Here is an 18537-nt window from a genome sequence, read left to right as displayed (position 1 = left end):
ACTGAGCGTGAAAAAGCGGCGTATTTCATTGTGTTTATCCACTGAATAAAGGTTGAAACACAATGACTTTTGTAGCTTGCTTCACGCAAAATTTCAAGTAAATTAATAAAGACCAGGGGCTGGATTCTTGTTCTATGAAAATTTGAAATGAAAAATATTTCCTTTATAATTTTTTTCATTTGACAGTTTTCTCCTTTATAAAAGTTTTCATTTCACATTTTCATAAAAACAGAATTGAACCCCAAGTATTACCTAATTCAAATGCGATTTTGGATTTCTTTACTCCTTTACACAAACTCAGGCTTGGATAAGCATGAATTTCTCATTGTGTTCTCACCTTAAAAGCTTCAGGTTGTAGTGGGGTGCCACCGTGGTGCAATGGTATGCACACCCGCCTTGCACGCTAAAGGTCGTGGGTTCGATTCCCAGGCCAGGCAACGTCAAATTTTCAACGGTGGCAAAATACCCCTCAGTGATGTTGGCGACATTTCCTGAGTATTTCAGCCTTGTAAAACTTCCCTATCATTGAGCTAATATGAACCGGGGTGCACTCATTGATATGAGAGAAGTCTCCCTTGTCCCATCTGGGATGTTTGTGGAACAATTATTCGGGTATGTGATGAAAAAATCGAAATGGTATATAATCGGAGTGTCGTTGATGATATATATAGTTTTGCTTCGCAAAAGCCCCTTATTTGAATAATATTTTTAAAATCCATTTTCAATTTCATTAAAATATTCACCAAAATTAGAGATATACGATTTCGATTTATGGCAAAACGAATCGAATCGTTTTCCATCACATACCACATTATTGTTATTCTAGTGGATAAGGGTTGCCATACTTTGGCTTTAACGTTTACATTTGAATTCAGTTAAGGCCTGCGTACATAAGCTACCTCGCCTGATTGCCTTGCTCTCCTGCTTCATTTCTGACATAATAAAAATAAAAGAATAAAGAAGGCCGAGCAAATTTCGAACTGGGTTGCCCTTTTCTTTTTTATTCTTTTATCAGAAGTAAGCAAGGTAAGCAGGCAAGGCAGCTTATGTACGCATGCCTTAAGATTTGAAATATATTAATTTAATTCATGTTGTATCTTATGCTATGTTGTTGAAGTTGCTTCAACAGTGACAATGGCTGACATCCGTATCGTCATTTGTTCTTAAATCGAGTTCCATACTAGAGTAATTTTTGAAATTGCAGTAGTGGGGAAATCGATTTAAGAACCCCTAGTTTCATGCACATGAATACAAAGCAACTGACAATACAGATGTCGGCCATTGTTGAACACTTCATTATTGATAGCGGTGGGTTCAAGGGGGACTTCAATCATATCAATTAATTTTGATTCCATTTTTAGCGCATTGATATGGGGCTCCTTATATGGGACCAGAACATCAAGACTTAAGCAAGAAAACCAGCAGATTTTCATAGGCAAACTACTCAGTCTATCCACTTCTTGGATATAAATAATTAGTAAATATTATAAATATATCAACTCATATTTATTTAATTTTTAATAGCTTGGCTTTTTTAAGTAAATCAAAAGAGCAAAATATTGCAACACATTAATTTAAAATCAAATATAAATATACATACGTATCTTTTAATACGTACATACATTTGTTAATAAAAATAATTATTTTGTACATATTATATGTATATAAATGCATAAATAAATTAATAAAATAAATAGAAAATAATATATAATTTTTTAGAATATTTGTTTGTTGTTGAATATTTGTTTTTCATCTAAATATTAAGCTTTTGTTTTCAAAACTAACTCGAGTTCTTTCAAGAACTGACTTTGTCGTGTTTCATTTATTCTTTCAGATGACTCGTCGTAAAACATGTGTAGCATATAAAAATTTTAAAGCCATTTTATGTTTTCTACATAGTTGCTCTGACTTAAATTCTCTTTTTGTTTCCCCTATTCATTGTTGTCTCCTCCAACGCCATTGTATGTGGCATTTGATGCATTATTTGTTGTTATAGCATTATTAGCATCCTCTAAATGTTCTGTTGGTCGTATTTGTAGTACAGTAACAGCTGAATTTTTATCATCAAATCTACAGGTAACAATAACTTCACTCAATTGGAATGTGAAAATTTGGGAATTATATTTCGTACGCAAATATACAGAACGTGGATCTGCTTCCAAGATATCAATTATACATTGTTTTTGTATACGCAAGGATTGCAATTGGGCTTCGGCCCTATCATTAAATGTCACATTCAAACGATGTGATGCTGTTACCCATGATGGTACTTTAACAGCCTGTGGTGGTGGTGTATAGTGATTACTAAAATTTACTGGTGTCTGGGCAAGAGATGCAGCACCCATCATTTCCATTTCAGACTCTTCACCATCCGGCTCTTGGCGAAAATTGTAAAAATCCGATGTTGTGGGTTCACCAGGCCCCGTCGAAATACGACCACTGTCCATAATCGGCGAATCGTAGAATGGTATATAGGGCTTAATATCCAATACTGGGGTACCATCTACCATATCTGTACCGAAAAAGCTAATAGATGCAGCCTCAACTTTTTCTATTTCTACCAATGATAAACCAATGGGGCAGGGGCGATGTGGAGAACGAGTTGCAAACACACCAACTCTTTCACCACCCAAACGTGGCGGTGCAACCTTTGCTTTTGGATGTGAAGTATTCTTGTGGAAATGATAAATAATCCAAAGATGAGAATATTCCTCTAGGCCATCCAGAGCATGTTCAGGATTTGTAAACAAATCGGCATTTAATTCAATTAGGCCACGCAAACGGCCGCCAACACTTGACTGTCGCGGTACTGCACGTTTCTCTGGAAAGCAAGTGCGTATCAAACCAATTGGGCGAAATGTCTCCTAAAATAAGAGCAAGGATTTAATAATGGGATTCTAGGAATTGAAACAAAATATCAAAAGTTATGACAAATTTAATAGTGAGAAAAGCGTGTGGGAGTTTTATGGAAGTGGTAACAAGGAGATACCCATGAATGAACTCGTTCTAAAAATAAATGTGCGCGCATCTGGAAGATGTTAGTCAAATAAACCTTTTGCTTTTACAAACACCTACACACACAAGCAAGTAAATGCACCACACACAATCCACCCACCACCTACCTACCTTGATTTGGGGATACTGTTGTTCTGTTTTTGTTGTTGGAGAACTTATTACATCTGTTGTGATGGTCAAGGTCGTCGTCGCATCGTTATTGGTTGTTGAGATGCATACATCGTTGCTATTATGATTATTTTCCAGTTGTCGGCATCCTTCACAGCGATAATTTTTTAACAGCCGTGCAATATCATCAATATCCTTCTTTTGCTTATGTTGTAAGTTGCGAACTTGTTGTCTACATGAGTTGGGAATTGTGTGTTTGTTTTTCATTCATTCGTTTGAGCCATTAATTATGAAATGTGTGGGCGAGCAGTTTAAGCAGATAGACAATGAAAGGACATATTTTATTAATATAGATTTTTGTCGTAAATAATACTTGAATTTACCTTAATTTATTTATTTCATTGCGTGCCAATGTCAATTGATTCTTTAAATGTTCTGCATCATCGTCCTGCATGGTTTTTATGTTTTTTAGTGATATTTTATTGAAGATTGAATTTATGTTCTACTTATTTTGGTTTTTTAGTAAAATTTCGTCCGGAAAGAATTTGTTCAATTATGCTATTCACTAAATGAACTTAGGGGAGAGGGAAACAGAATTCTCTTTTGTACAGGTAGATGTATCAGACCTTTACATTTATGTTTGGTTTACATTTACGAAATCAACCCGGTTTCAAATGTCTGAAATCCATTGGATTTCATTTCACGTTTAAGCAATGGAATTGATAGTTGAAATCGAGTGGATTTCGTAAATGTAAACCAAGCATCAATCAAAAAAGTGTTGCAGTTGCTTGCTTGGTACAATAATTACCCGGCGTTTACAAACAACAGTTTTTGACAGACAATAGCTGTAAACGTACAGTAATAAAGCTCAATTTACATCCAACATGTTTTATAAAATATGCGCCATTTAAGTTGTGTGTAAATCAAACGGGTTTAAGCATGGTGGATTAAGAAGGTGTTTCATCAAATCATACCAAACGTCAAACTTGGTCACAATAATGGATTATTGTGAATTGCTTGTTTACATTTTGTATGTGTTTTTATTCACAATAATGAATTTTGACAACTAGTGTGATAACCAGCTGTTTTTGCCGCTGTACCTGTATTATTTTGCCATGGTACCTATTATCATGGTACAATAATACAGGTAGCATTATCAAGCCAGCTGATGGTAACATAATGTGTCAATTGCATTGAATTGATGTCAAATTTTGACATCTTATGTTACCAACAATTGCCGATGCGGCTACCTGTGTATTTGTACCATGCCTATTATTGTGCCACGAATAAATCTTATGCTTGGTTTACATTGGGCGTCGTTTCGTGATACCAGCGAAAATTACAAATAAACAGGAGGTGAGTTGACCTTTTGAAAACAGCGTGAAAGTGCGAATAGTGGATAACATATCAAAATTTGTTAAATTTTACCGCGAGTCTTTGAGTCGACGTGGCCATAAACTGTAACACATCAAAATTTGTTAAATTTTACCGCGAGTCTTTGAGTCGACGTGGCCATAGACTAACGTAGCAAAATTTGTTAAATTTCCCCGCGAGTCTTTGAGTCGACGTGGCCATTGACTTTAACATATACAATTTTGTTAAATTTTCCCGCGTGTCTTTGAGTCGACGTGGCCATAGACTTTAACATATAAACTTTTGTTAAACTTTCCCGCGGGTCTTTGAGTCGACGTGGCCATTGACTTTAACATACAGTATTTTTTGCTTACCTGCACAATCAAAAATTGCACGATTTCTTGTGCAGCAATCCGCAAAATGCAAGAAGCTTAACCCAGATATGCCCAACGTCCTATATATAGGACACACAAAATTCTTGCTAATTTGATATGTTATGTTTATCAAAGTACCGTTCTGTAGCTCTTGGGATATTATGTGATTCCATTACTTTGAGCTACTATTTTTGAGTTTTGAGGTCTAGTTCGTCGAAGTTGCCACCTATCGCTTAGTTTTTACAATGATTTGCGTTATGACCGATTAATTATTGGGTAGTTTTATAACGAAAACATACGCGATGTGGAGCCTACTATGAAAAAACGTTAACTAGATGCCGAAAAGGTGTCTTTGGACTATATGTCAAAGGTTTTGTGCCCCATAACTCCCAGTTATATGATAAAACCTTGTGTCCAAAAGTGGCCTCAAAAACCACTTTTTTCAAAAATTTTTTAAAAAACATATAAACATACTATTATTATTTCACATTTGCTTCTAAAATAATATAAAAATAATTTTAAAATGATCACGATCAAGCAATGGGCATATCTGGGTTAAATTCGCTTACCTGCCTAACAAGGCCGATATCTTCAATATTACTTACGTGCATATGATGTGCAGCTATAATCAATATGTGTGTTCCAGAACCGGCAAGAATCTACTATTTTTTACTACGATAACAATTTTTCCTTTATATTATCGGAAAAAATAGTAAATAATAGTAGATTCTTGCAGTTCTGGAACAGACCGAATGGCATGGTAGAACAAATATAAGGTAAAGTAAATACTACAACAAATACAACTCGAACAACAACCACAAAGGAATTTGTTTTTGTTTGTAACGTTACTGCCAGTTGTATTTGTAAACAAAACAAGGAAATGTCTATAAATTATTGGAATTTAAAAAACTAATAATTTTTCACATTTGGTTGAATATTTTGGAAAACATGAATGAAAATTCGTTACATTTTCAATTTTTATGTTCCCACATCATTCTACTGAATGCATAAATTCTCTTGTAGAAAAGTTTGGGGTCGCTGGAAATTCATAGAAAAAGGAGCTGTTTCAATGTTTTGTTTTAGAAATCAAAGAAGCACATGTTTATTAGGGCTTTATTTTTTTAAATTTAAACAAAATACCTCACATATTAACAAACGTTGTATCGTCTCTACAAGCGGGGATTTACTGCGCGGCTTATCGTTCGAACTTGGAGGAGGTTACATATCATTGATATGAAGAAGTCTTTCTGGGAAATGGTTTTTTCCGAATGATATATTTTTTTTCCAAAAAATATATGTCCCTAATGTACATCAGCTGTGTATTGCTGCTACCTTTTCATATTCTACCATGCAATGCAAGCGACGATTGATTCTGTTCTGGCCTTAAGGAAAAATAAATTTTGTTTTTCTTAGTCCCAATTTACATTAGGCGAGTTTACTTGCGGCAATTGTCAGTTTGTAGGTGAGAGAGGGTGCTGAGAGGCAAAGGGTTGCCATATGCCTCACCTCTCTCTCCTTCAAAATGACAATTGCCGCAAGTAAACTCGCCCAATGTAAATTGGGACTTAATTACGAATGGTGTCGTGGAAACGGATTAATTAGTGTACGTATTCCGAGAGGCGAACAACGTACTTCACGATCGTGTGAACATGACATAAAACATGCGTTTTACATTTTAGTGTGAACAAGGTTTGCCATACTGAGTTTTTAAGTTCTCACAATTATATTTTAGCAGTTTTTTTATTTATTTGAAATACATTTATGTACGATTTATTTGAAGAACATTTTCGTAAATTCTTGCCCCTAAAGTCGCGTTATATTAATGGATGGAGTTTGGAAGAGTTTTAAAGCATCCTTGGATAGAATGCTACTAGTCTAATGTACCAGATCCTAATATAATTTGAAGGTATGTATTTTAATAGAACTTTTATGTATTTGCTGGATATTGTTTTTGCACGGATTACCAACCATTATCTATTTACATATATGTATGTAAAAAACGTATTACATATGTTATACTTTAATCGTTTTTTTTTTCTTTTGAGACAATTTTATTACATCTTCGCTTTCAAAGGAGTATAAACATCACTTTCTTCCAAAAAGAAATCCAAATGTAAGTTATCGGCGTTAGCTGGTTCGACAGCATATTGTTTCAAATCCTTGATACCAGCGCTAAGTAGAACCTTATCATCAACAAAGAACTGACCAGTTGGTGCCTTGGGAGGGACTTGTGACAGAATAGCATATGCAGCATCGGCCATAATATCGGGTTTACGTGAAAATTTAGCACTTTCTGGACCATTGAGCATATCAATAGCAGCGGTGTGAATTGTTGTCCGCGGCCACAAGGCATTTATGGAAATGTTTTGATCCTTAAATTCCGCAGCCATGCCCAAAACACACATGGACATGCCATATTTGGCCATTGTATAGGCAACATGATTTTCAAACCAAATTGGTTTCATGCTCAGTGGAGGGGAAATGTTCAGGATGTGGGCATGTTTGCTCTTCAGCAAATAGGGAAGGCATTCTTTGGAGCTAAAGAAAAAGGAGGGGTTTGAAGGGGATTTATTTATATTTGGTTGAAAATCAATACTTACACCAAAAATGTTCCTCTAGTATTGATGTTCTGCATAAGGTCATAACGTTTCATTTCAGTTGACATGGTTGTTGTCAGGGAAATGGCACTGGCATTGTTAACCAAAATATCAATACCACCAAATTTTTCAACAGCAGCTTTAACTGCTGCCTTTACTTGGTTTTCATCGCGTACATCTACAATGCAGGGCAATGCCTTGCCACCGGCCTTTTCAACTAAACAAAAGTAAAAAAATCCATTAATCCGAGTTCTTTACCATTCCCTACTTCTTAATACTTACTCTCTTCGGCAGCAGTGTAAATAGTACCAGGCAATTTAGGATGTGGATCACTGGTTTTGGCGGCAATAACAACATTGGCTCCATCTTTGGCAGCTTTTAGTGCGATAGCCTTACCAATACCTCTGGACGCACCGGTAATAAATAAAGTTTTACCTTTCAGAGAACCGTTATTTTCCATATTCGTTGCTTGGTTGCTAAAACACTAATGCAAAAATTCTTTAAAATTTTGCAGCTTTATTTTTTATCTCCTTTGCTGGGGTTATTTTAATCTCATTTTACTAGTTCAACGTTCACAACACTGAGCCGAAAACACGATTGATAAGATTTGAGTATATGATATTGCGATATTGCATTATTTATATATATATTTTTATAAATGTATACATAAATGAAATGTATGAATATTGTAGGCAGTTCTGAGATTTGGACTAAAAGGTGTATGGTGTATAATCTATAATATCGTAAGAAACCGTATATGTAAACTGGGAAACTTGTTATAACAATCAAGCATGAAATTTTATTCAGACCACACTATCTAGTGAGCTTTAATTGTAAAACATGACTTAAGATAAATGCTTACACCAAATTTTCAACTTTTATGATAAACAGTCGAAAATTGGGAAACCTTGTTATAGATAAGCGGGTAGATGATAATCAAAGTTATTCAGTTCATTTCTAGAGTCCGTTTATTTCGTTAAACATTTTATATTGATTGATTGGTTGTTCCTCTTCCCATTACCCTGAGTTATTCCATAATAAAATACTCTATTTTCTTATATAAAAATACAAACATTTATTGCCCCTTTCCTTGAATACATAAATAAAATTATCAAAAACTCAGTTCCATTTCTAAAATAAACACATTCATGATAGATAACTATTATCATTTACATTTTTGATTTTGGTATTTCATTTGGATATTCATCGACATCTTCCAAAAAGAAATCCAATTGCAATTTATCAGCATTGGCTGGGTTCACAGCGTATTGCTTCAGATCAGTAATGCCAGATTTCAACAAGACTTTTTCATCGATAAAGAATTGACCATTGGGAGCTTTAGGTGGAACTTGTGATAAAATGGCGTAAGCAGCATCAGCCATAATATCAGGCTTACGTGAGTATTGGGCTCCCTCTGGACCATTTAACATATCAATGGCGGCAGTTTGAATGGCGGTCTGTGGCCACAAGGCATTTACAGATATATTTTGATCCTTGAATTCTTCAGCCATACCCAAAACACACATGGACATGCCATATTTGGCCATGGTATAAGCAACATGATTTCCGAACCAAATCGGTTTCATGCTCAAGGGTGGGGAAATGTTCAGGATGTGGGCATGTTTGCTCTTTAGCAAATAAGGTAGACATTCTTTGGAACTAAAATAATATAAGACACTCAAGGTATTTGAGAAATAATCTAAACTTTCTAAGTAATGGATACCTACACCAAAAATGTTCCTCTGGTGTTAATGTTATGCATTAAATCATAACGTTTCATCTCTGTTTCCATGGTGGGTGTCAATGAAATGGCACTGGCATTATTAATAACAATATCAATGCCTCCGAATTTTTCAACAGCAGCTTTAACTGCTGCCTTTACTTGCTTTTCATCGCGTACATCTACAATGCAGGGTAATGCCTTACCACCGGCCTTTTCAACTAAACAAAAGTAAAAAAATTCCATTAATCCGAGCACTTTACCATTTCCAACTCCTTTATACTTACTCTCTTCAGCTGCTGTATAAATTGTACCAGGCAATTTAGGATGTGGATCACTGGTTTTGGCTGCAATAACTACATTCGCTCCATCCTTGGCAGCTTTTAGTGCGATAGCCTTTCCAATACCTCTGGACGCACCAGTTATAAATAATGTTTTCCCTCTTAATGCACCGGTATTTTGCATGTTTCTTAATATTTTCTTTTAACACTAAAGGAATGTAAAGGAAGTTCCGTTCGTTAGTTTTTGATTTGGGGCCTGAATATGTTCCAAAAAAGGCGTACTAATCTTTATTTTAATTTGCAAACTAATCTCATATGTAAAATAAGTGTCCAATGTTCAATTGTTGTTTTCTGATAAGATTACAAAGTTCAATCTACAACTAAAAGCGTACCAGCTTGTCGATTCAGATACAGAAAGTTTCGTTGCAGCAGAAAATCCTGGAATCGCATTTATTCTTATGCCAGACTATGAAAATTTTCATTAACATGAAAATGATTTGAGTTTATGGGTAAGAAGAGAGCTCCCTCACCTTCTCTCTCTCCTAAAAGTTCAAAAATTGTCATGATTTATTTTCAATGTATGGCATAAGAGTAAGAGGTGTGAGGTGGTGAAACTGTGCAAAGCAATGTAAATATCAAAATTTTCATATAATTTCATATATGTGGGTGGACGTCAATGAAAATTTAAAAGAGAATCGCAAAGAATTTTCGGATTTTATAAAATAAGTTGGTTAAATCGCCAATTTCTTTAAGTATCTGTAAAATAAATATCTAATTGCTCAAAACACTTTATTTATGAGAGAGTGTAAATTCGGTTTAAGTTTCGTAATGCTAGGTTTACATTTACGAAATCCACTCGATTTCAACTGTCAATTTCTTTTGCTTATGGGTACTTTACACGATATGTATTTTACATATGAGTTGTCACTTTGCATATACATTTTGTATTGGAGAAGTGAGAACTCATATGTAAAAAACATACCGTGTAAAGTACCCATTAAACGTCAAATGATATACAACGGATTTCAGATGAGATTTCATTTGACTTATACACAAGGGAATTGACAGTTGAAATCCACTCGATTTCGTACAAGCTAGTGAATTTCATTAGGCCTGTTCGATAACTTCGCAAGTAAAAAGTATTTGCAAGTTCTTGCAACTACTTCTCATTTCTCTTTTACTGAACATGTTTGTTATCGAACAGCATTTTATAAAAGTTTGTACAAACTTTTGAGTTATCGTACAGACCTATTGTTTCTTTTATGTTTTCAATTCCATTGAAAGTCTGCCTAATCGGCCAAACGCGACGCGTTGCGCGTTGAAAACAACAACCACATGAAAAATGTGTAAGTGATGCCAAGTTTATTCTTGAAGTTTTCATGTGGTTGTTGTAACGCAACGCTCAACGCGCCGTATGTGCCGCGGCCTTAAACAACAATAGGTTTCATATGTCAATTCCATTGGAGGCAAAGGAATGTTGACAGGAAAATTAATTGACAAGCTCACTGTCTACTATGGACGACACGTATGAGGCAATATAGGCGACATTTGATATAACAGTTCAAGCGATACAGATCCACGTTACGAGAGATGTTCAACCGGTGAAGACTCATGGTGTTCATATCCACGAGCTCGGGCAAGAATGGAGACTTTCATACATGATTACAGGCCACTTCCATCAAATGTTTTAAATGATATTAGACCTATATACAACGATCTAACCCTGCGTTTACAAATGACAGGACAGTTGACTTCATGTATTGATTGTCAAAATCCCACAACTTGCCTGTGTGACGTAGGCGTCCCGACAACTGCAAAAACAGTTGTAAAATTTTGAATGAAAATCATCAACATCTTTTTGTTTTCCGTTCACATATTTTGTTTTTGTTCATGTTCTTTTGTTTTCAACACATTTTAATTATTATCTCACTTATTTTTACAAAAATGCCAAAAATTTGTCTTCCTTACTGTCTGTGAAAAAAAGATGGACAGCTGGGAGACAAACGACAAATGTATGCATGTGTTAATAAATCAGAGTTGTATTTGAAGACAAACTGTCTGGTGTAAACGCCTAGTAAGTAAAGAGTCTTTACTAGAAAGGTGCTTCGGCCGCTTCAATCAAAATAGCAACGAAAGCTTCAATCAACTTATTTGGAAAATTTGCCTCAAAACCCTTTCAAGTGGAGCACTCGTTGTAAATTTAAATTTTAAACATATTCAAAATTTCACGATATCTACAATTATCTTTGTGTTTTGTGGCGTTTATTGTTGTGTGATATAAAAGAAATCAAAAATAAATAAACATTTTTAATAATAACAAAATTTTTAAAGCAACAACAACTTTTGACAACAAATGAAGGTGCAGAGTTGTATTTTTTGGTGAATTTTATTGGGACATGACCATTACCTTGGTAATTATGCCATGTTGTAAACCATGATACAATAAGAAGGTAGCAGCAACTGCCGTTTTTGGTAAAATAAAATGACAAAATTTGACATAAATTCAATGCAATTGACACATTTGGCCTGTTCCCGTACTTTTTAAAGTGGTAAAAGTTGTAAAAGTCGTAAACGATTTTCGTATAAATATTGTGTACGGGAACGCAAAATGTGTAAAAGTGGTAAAAATTGTAAAAACTTTTTAGTTCTGGAACAGAGCTATTATGTTACCATCAGCTGGGCTGATAATGCTACCTTCTTATTGTATCATGGTGTAAACGTAGTCCAATTTTTTTAGTCTGTTTTTGTGGAATGTCATTGTTGAACGCTTTTTCATTTGGTGGAACATCTGTTTATTCCAGTGTCAAAATTTGACAGCTGCATGACTGGTTGATTTTGTTTGTAGGAAGATTGTTGTTAGGAGGCTGATTGATTTACCGCATTGCAAAAAATTTTTAATTTTTGCATATTAAATAAAAGTATAATTTTCTCAGAATTTCTTAATATCTATTAACTATTGAATATGTCTCGTGGAAGTTCTGCTGGTTTTGATAGGCACATAACAATTTTCTCACCTGAAGGAAGACTGTATCAAGTCGGTAAGTTCGGCTCGTATAATTTTTGCAAAATCATTCAGATTTATACGAGGATCTTCATCATTGTTATTTACAGAATATGCCTTCAAGTCCATTAACCAGGAGGGTATTACTTCGGTTGCCATCAAGGGTGGTGATTGTGCTGTAGTTGCAACCCAAAAGAAAGTTACGGAAAAATTGATTGACCCCTCTACGGTAACACATTTGTTTAGAATCACCAAAAACATTGGATGTGTAATGACCGGACGTATGGGTAAGTAGAAGTTTGATTGTTTACACTTGCTTATATGTTTGCTCTGTTCCAGAACATGCAACAGTAGTTTCTTGATTTTATTTTTATAAAGGGAAAGATTTTCAAAATTTCAAATATAGTACGCACAGAAATTGGGCTTATGTCGAGTGAAATAGGTACTTTTTATACTTTTTACCTCAAGTAGATCTTAATGGCGGAAATCATTAAGAGCCTTAAAGTTTTGAAAGTACAAGTCCAGTTTAAGTGTAGCAGGAGTTTAGGGAAATTACTAATCGACTACACGAATAAAAAACTGGAAATATGTTGGTTTCCCAGTTTTCATTTTATTAATAGGGAGATAACCCCAACCCCAGTCAACTTTTGATGTGTCCATGACACAATAAGAAGGTAACAGCAACTGCCGTTTTTGGTAACATAATATGTCAAAATTTGACATAAATTCAATGCAATTGACATATTATATTACCATCAGCTGGGCTGATAATGCTACCTTCTTATTGTATCATGGATTTGTCTATAGGTCATTACTATATGCCTTCTTTTACTATTTAATGGATTTGAAAATGCAAAATAAACCACTTTGGAGGCACCTAAAATATAATTTTCACATTAAAGGTTAATGCCAATAAGGTCCTCCTTGAAGCTTAATGATCACTTTTAACTTTAAGTTAGCCGGAGCTATCTAAATCTGTCACGAAAATCCAAACTATAACAAAATAAGACTTATAATAATGGGAGTTTATGTGGGAATCGTAAAGAAAATAAATCAAAATTGTACATAGGCCTTGAAACTGTCACTTGGAAACTGATTTGAATATGTATTTTTGTATTTTAGCCGATAGCAGATCCCAGGTTCAAAAGGCCCGTTATGAAGCCGCTAATTGGCGTTACAAATTTGGCTATGACATGCCAGTGGATGTTTTGTGCCGTCGCATCGCCGACATTAACCAAGTTTATACTCAAAATGCTGAAATGCGTCCCTTGGGTTGTAGTAAGTAAAACACTTGTAAAACACTCATTAAATTATATGTATATTAAAAATTGCATTTCTTTTACTCTAGGCATGACCCTCATTGCATATGATGATGAAAACGGTCCCTGTGTTTATAAAACCGACCCAGCTGGTTACTACTGTGGTTACCGTGCTGTTTCTGTGGGTGTAAAACAGTTGGAAGCCAATAGCTATTTGGAGAAGAAATATAAACCCAATCTCAATGAAGAGAAAACCATTCAAATGGCAATAACCTGTTTGTCCAACGTTCTAGCTGTTGACTTCAAACCTAATGGCATTGAAATTGGCGTTGTCAGCAAGGAACGTCCCGAATTCACGGTACTAAGTGAAAAGGAAATTGAAGACCATTTAACAAAGATTGCTGAGAAGGATTAAATTTAGCACACGGTCACATTTGAAATGAGACTGTTAAATACTGTCATTTTATTATAAGCTACTTTTTTTAAAAATTGTAAAACAACGTTTAATGGAATCTGGAAAAGAAAACAGAAAATGACAAAGTTTGTTTTTTTTTTTTTCATTATGGTTCATGGCACAATGAGATCATTGTGCCATGATCATCGTAAATTTGTTTTATTAAAGACAATAGAAAAATAAATACATATTCGGTATATGTATGCAGATAGGTACATATGTATGTATGTTAGATTTTATTTTTTGTGGTAAACTTTACCGCCATACCTAATAACAAATGCATTGACATCGAATTTACGCTTGCAGCCCTGATAGTTCATATAACGAATTTTTCCAAAAACTTCTCTCTCTTTCCAGCCTTGGTCATGAATACCACCAATCGACCACATGCAACCTTGAATAGTTTAGAAGAGACAAAAAGAATAATGCAAATCTTCAGACTCTTAACATTGTACTTACCCACATAACCATTTGGATCTCTACCATCTAAACTGTATTTATCATTTAGCAGAATTGCAATTTCCAAAGCCTTTTCTGGCGACTCAGACCATTCCAATATTTTCTTTGCCCAATACATGCGCAAAAATCCATGCATTTTTCCCTCCTTAATCAACTGCAACTGGGCACTGTTCCACAAATCATCATGTGTATGGGCTGTTTCGAACTCTTCCAATGTATAACATGGTGAACGTTTATCCTTGCGATGATCTTCAAGAGTTTTTGCAGCCCAATCATATACTCCTTTTAGATTATCGTAGTTTTTGTTGTAATAACAAAAATTATCTGCCAACTCTCGTCGTACAATGGCTTCTTCGCAAAATGCTTCCACAGATTCCTTAGCTTTATTCTTAAGTAAACGTACAGCTAGTACACAACGTTGGACGGATATTTGACCAAAATGGAACCATGGTGATAATCCTGATAAGGCATTTATGGTGGGATCATTACGCTTTTCACCAAAGAGTTTGATGCGTTTTGTGCAAAAGTCTTCCAGCTGTTTGCAGGCCGCTTTGTAGCCAGGTTTTATACCCGGAACTTCATCTACTGTCATATCACACTCTAGAGATTCATAGGCTTTTTTCCAATCGACTTTGGGTAATGCCGCCTTGAGTTTATACTTATGTTTAATAACTGGTGGAAAATCGGTTAGAAATTCTGGTAATTTAGAATTGATTTTATTGCGTATGGTACGAGCACCATACTCCTGTTTGTCTGAAGCAACCCAGACTGGAACAACATTATGGGCATCAACTTGTATCAATGGGCATTTGCAGGCCTTCTCTAGACCCTCCTTTACATCGTCTACCCACTGCAAGGGTACACGTAATGGAGAAAAATCACAAACCACTGCAGCCCCATCATGTTTCATAAATTCAAGTAAACGTTCCTTGGCTGGCCCCATTAATAGCTGAAATGGTATTTCCAATTCCTCACATTCCTTAGCAACCTCTTCCAGGCCATCCAAAAGAAATTTATAGTGTCTTATGGTGGCATTTAGAAATTTTGGAACCAAACAAAATACCACAACCAGTGGTAATTCTAATTTGAGTGCCAAACGTTGGGCATACAAAAAGGCCCAATTATCCTGTACACGCATATCACGTGACATCCAGTACACAACAGGACCATTGCAATCTTCACGAACTTCTTGATCTTTACTTATAATTTGAACACGTTTCTTTTTGAATGAAAACTCCAAAATGTTGGCAGCACATTCGACACGCTGTTTTTTGAAATTTTCAATAAAATTTGCCGAGCTTGTTGCTGCTGATGAATCACTACTGGATTTTGGTTCCTTGGCTTTTTTGGAGCTTTCGGCTTCGGAATGCTTGGCTCGCTTCATGGCGGAAAAAGCACAAAACGACCTTGACGGGAATATATTAGATTGTTAGAAATTCTCCTTGATGAATTATAAATTACATACCTCTTTGTAAAATTTAAATTATATTGCCAGCAATAAATATATTGACTAATGCATTTTGTCATTAATATCAACGAATCAAGAAAGTATTAATTTCGCAATTATCCGTTTGCAAGTTAAAAGCAAAACAATTTGAAAAACAAGTTTATAGGGGTTCTATAAGCTGAGTTTTAATTTTTGCTGTGCTCTCGACTCAACAGATGCTCTTGGAGGTATCAATGAAAAGTGACTGCATGACAGCATATGAGGCATTACCCAATGACTTTGGTATAGTCGAGGTGGGATAATAATAAAAAACGAAGGAAAATATTTTAAAAGATGAAAGATACATACAAATGTATGTATATAAGATATCATTTAATATAGAATGCGTACTGAAATGCGTACGGCAAGAGCAATCTTGCCAAAGGACTGCAACTCCGCCACACAGGGAACTCACGTATGTATTATTCTATACCTTTCATCCTTCACAACTGTCCCTTTATCCTATTTTTTCTCCTAGCTGAGCAGGTATTTCTGGCATACCTGCTCAGACTTCTCCTACTCCTAGCCGGAGACATTGAGCGAAACCCAGGTCCAGTGATATACAGTTAGGCAATAAATGTATTGCAAAAACCAAAATTGTAGAAAATTGCATATTAAGCTTCGTTCCCGTACTTTTTAATGGTAAAACTCGTAAAAGAGAGAACTGCAAAAAAAATTGTTCTCACACACAAGTTTTTTGGAATAGTTCGGAAACGGAAAAATGAAAAAAAAAAACTGGAACACATGTCAAAGTCGGCGTATCAGCCAATCAGACGCCGGCAACCATGTTACTATTTTTTTACTCGCCCAAATTTGTCGTGTAAAAAGTTTTTAAAGAGAGCGTCATTCAGCGCCATTATTGTTTAAAGAGAAGTGAACATTTTACAACTTTTTTGTGTACGGGAACGCTTTTTCGAGTAAAATGTGTAAAAGTCGTAAAAACTTATTAGTTCTGGAACACAGCTTTAATTGTTCGTTTATGGCAACAAATTATGTAAAAACTATACGGTTTTTGTGCAAATCTCTTGCTATAGGTCATTACAACAATATTCCGTCAAAATATGCAAAGGTTATTTGCGATTTATAACAATTTATAACAGACATAAGACCCTACCTGGAAAGGAACTACACCATCATACTTGGAGACATGATTGATTGGTGTCTGTCACTTCAACCGCGGCATCAAAGCGACGTTTAAGCCAGGCCATTGTTCTGGTACTTGGTGTGGAACCACAACACCTTCTTCTTATGCGATAAAAAAAAAACTTTTCTATAGTGTAGTGGGTTGTCAATTGTCTTAGAACAAAATCCTCATGGATTTCAAGCATTAGTTGCCACGATCTTATTGTATTAATATATATTTGGTTAGCATCAAAATTCAGTGATCTGAGGATTCTTTCAAAATCTCGAAGGGTTTCTTGTTTTTCTGGCAAAGGAACGATTATGCAAAGCAGTTTTATAAACTTGGCCATAATGCCAACAAATTGGATTGTAATTTCCAAATCGTTTCCAGCCAATTCTCCATCCAATTGTTGTCGTCTCAATTCGTCAAAAACTGTATTATTGTACACTGAGGTATAGGTGCTCATAGGAAAAGCTCATAACAATAACATCTTATGAACTTTACTGCATCAATGCAGTATTCCCGTACATATTCAAAATTTATATTATTTATATTTCCATTATGGAAGCCAATTGATGAAAGTTGCTATCATGTGATTTGCATCAAACCCCCAAAGCTTTCTCCGCCTGGTTCCTTCAATCGCAGGTAGGGTTAAGTCGTCACCCCTTACACCTGCCGTAAGAGGTTTCAATAAATCTTGATGCCGGTCTTCGGCATCACAGACATTGTATTCAATGTTAACACCGATATTTTCTGCTGCTGTGTATATTGTTCCCAGCATGAAATTTAGGTCATGCGGTAAATACCTTCTTCGGCCTTCTTGAGTGCCAATAAATATCGTCCAATCTGCAAACAAACTGGTTAAAAGGAAAACATAATGCACAACTTTGAAGTCATTTAGTATGACACGCAACGCGTCGAAGTACAGAACACATATTTTATTTGCTACACTTTGTCGCGCGAAAAGTCTGGAGATGGTGCAAAATGCCATGACAAAGAACTTGTGCAAAATGTCATGACTAAGAACTGGTGCTAGATGCCATAGATCCTACAAAACAGTTCATTTGTATGTAAATAATTATAAATATTACGAAAAACAAGCATTTGACACCCCCTCCCCCCCTAGAACGACCAAAAGGCATTCCTGGCTACGCCCATGGATCCAATGATAGTAATTCGATGACATTGAAAATAATCAATAATACTTTCAAAGCTCCAGCTCCTATTCTAAAAAAACGAATTATTTGCATTATAATTTTCGAAAATATGAAAAAATCCGATGTCTAATAATAACATGAGTAAATGAT

At 35.3% G+C, this 18537-nt stretch overlaps 5 protein-coding genes across 5 annotated transcripts; 1 reads left to right on the top strand and 4 right to left on the bottom strand.

Moving 5' to 3' along the window:
- Positions 1–1505: 1505 nt before the first annotated feature.
- On the bottom strand, positions 1506–3690 carry LOC141404817 (tRNA (adenine(37)-N6)-methyltransferase). Its single transcript, XM_073988540.1, has 3 exons — positions 3507–3690; positions 3127–3355; positions 1506–2864 (listed from the first exon to the last, which is right to left on the bottom strand). Exons 1-3 carry the CDS (start codon positions 3575–3577, stop codon positions 1932–1934), a joined length of 1233 nt encoding a protein of 410 aa, XP_073844641.1. The 5' UTR covers positions 3578–3690; the 3' UTR covers positions 1506–1931.
- A 3214-nt stretch (positions 3691–6904) lies between these two features.
- Positions 6905–7907, bottom strand: LOC141406263 (hydroxysteroid dehydrogenase-like protein 2). The gene is made up of 3 exons (XM_073991502.1): positions 7730–7907; positions 7451–7664; positions 6905–7388 (listed from the first exon to the last, which is right to left on the bottom strand). The coding sequence occupies exons 1-3, from the start codon at positions 7905–7907 to the stop codon at positions 6905–6907; spliced, it is 876 nt and encodes a 291-aa protein (XP_073847603.1).
- Positions 7908–8497: 590 nt separating this feature from the next.
- LOC141387664 (hydroxysteroid dehydrogenase-like protein 2) lies at positions 8498–9825 on the bottom strand. The gene is made up of 3 exons (XM_073957644.1): positions 9455–9825; positions 9175–9388; positions 8498–9106 (listed from the first exon to the last, which is right to left on the bottom strand). The coding sequence occupies exons 1-3, from the start codon at positions 9630–9632 to the stop codon at positions 8617–8619; spliced, it is 882 nt and encodes a 293-aa protein (XP_073813745.1). The 5' UTR covers positions 9633–9825; the 3' UTR covers positions 8498–8616.
- A 2429-nt stretch (positions 9826–12254) lies between these two features.
- On the top strand, positions 12255–14248 carry Prosalpha1 (Proteasome alpha1 subunit). Its single transcript, XM_073957645.1, has 4 exons — positions 12255–12486; positions 12560–12736; positions 13572–13727; positions 13798–14248. Exons 1-4 carry the CDS (start codon positions 12411–12413, stop codon positions 14121–14123), a joined length of 735 nt encoding a protein of 244 aa, XP_073813746.1. The 5' UTR covers positions 12255–12410; the 3' UTR covers positions 14124–14248.
- A 1-nt stretch (position 14249) lies between these two features.
- Positions 14250–16842, bottom strand: phr (deoxyribodipyrimidine photo-lyase photorepair). The gene is made up of 3 exons (XM_073957642.1): positions 16087–16842; positions 14622–16027; positions 14250–14556 (listed from the first exon to the last, which is right to left on the bottom strand). Exons 1-3 carry the CDS (start codon positions 16146–16148, stop codon positions 14399–14401), a joined length of 1626 nt encoding a protein of 541 aa, XP_073813743.1. The 5' UTR covers positions 16149–16842; the 3' UTR covers positions 14250–14398.
- Positions 16843–18537: the final 1695 nt, after the last annotated feature.

The sequence above is a fragment of the Musca autumnalis genome, unplaced genomic scaffold (assembly GCF_047663935.1).
Source record: "Musca autumnalis isolate F117 unplaced genomic scaffold, ASM4766393v1 scaffold_5, whole genome shotgun sequence".
NCBI lineage: Eukaryota > Metazoa > Arthropoda > Insecta > Diptera > Muscidae > Musca > Musca autumnalis.
The sequence above is the reverse complement of the archived record's forward strand: the minus strand, read 5'-3'. Positions and strand labels throughout refer to the sequence as shown.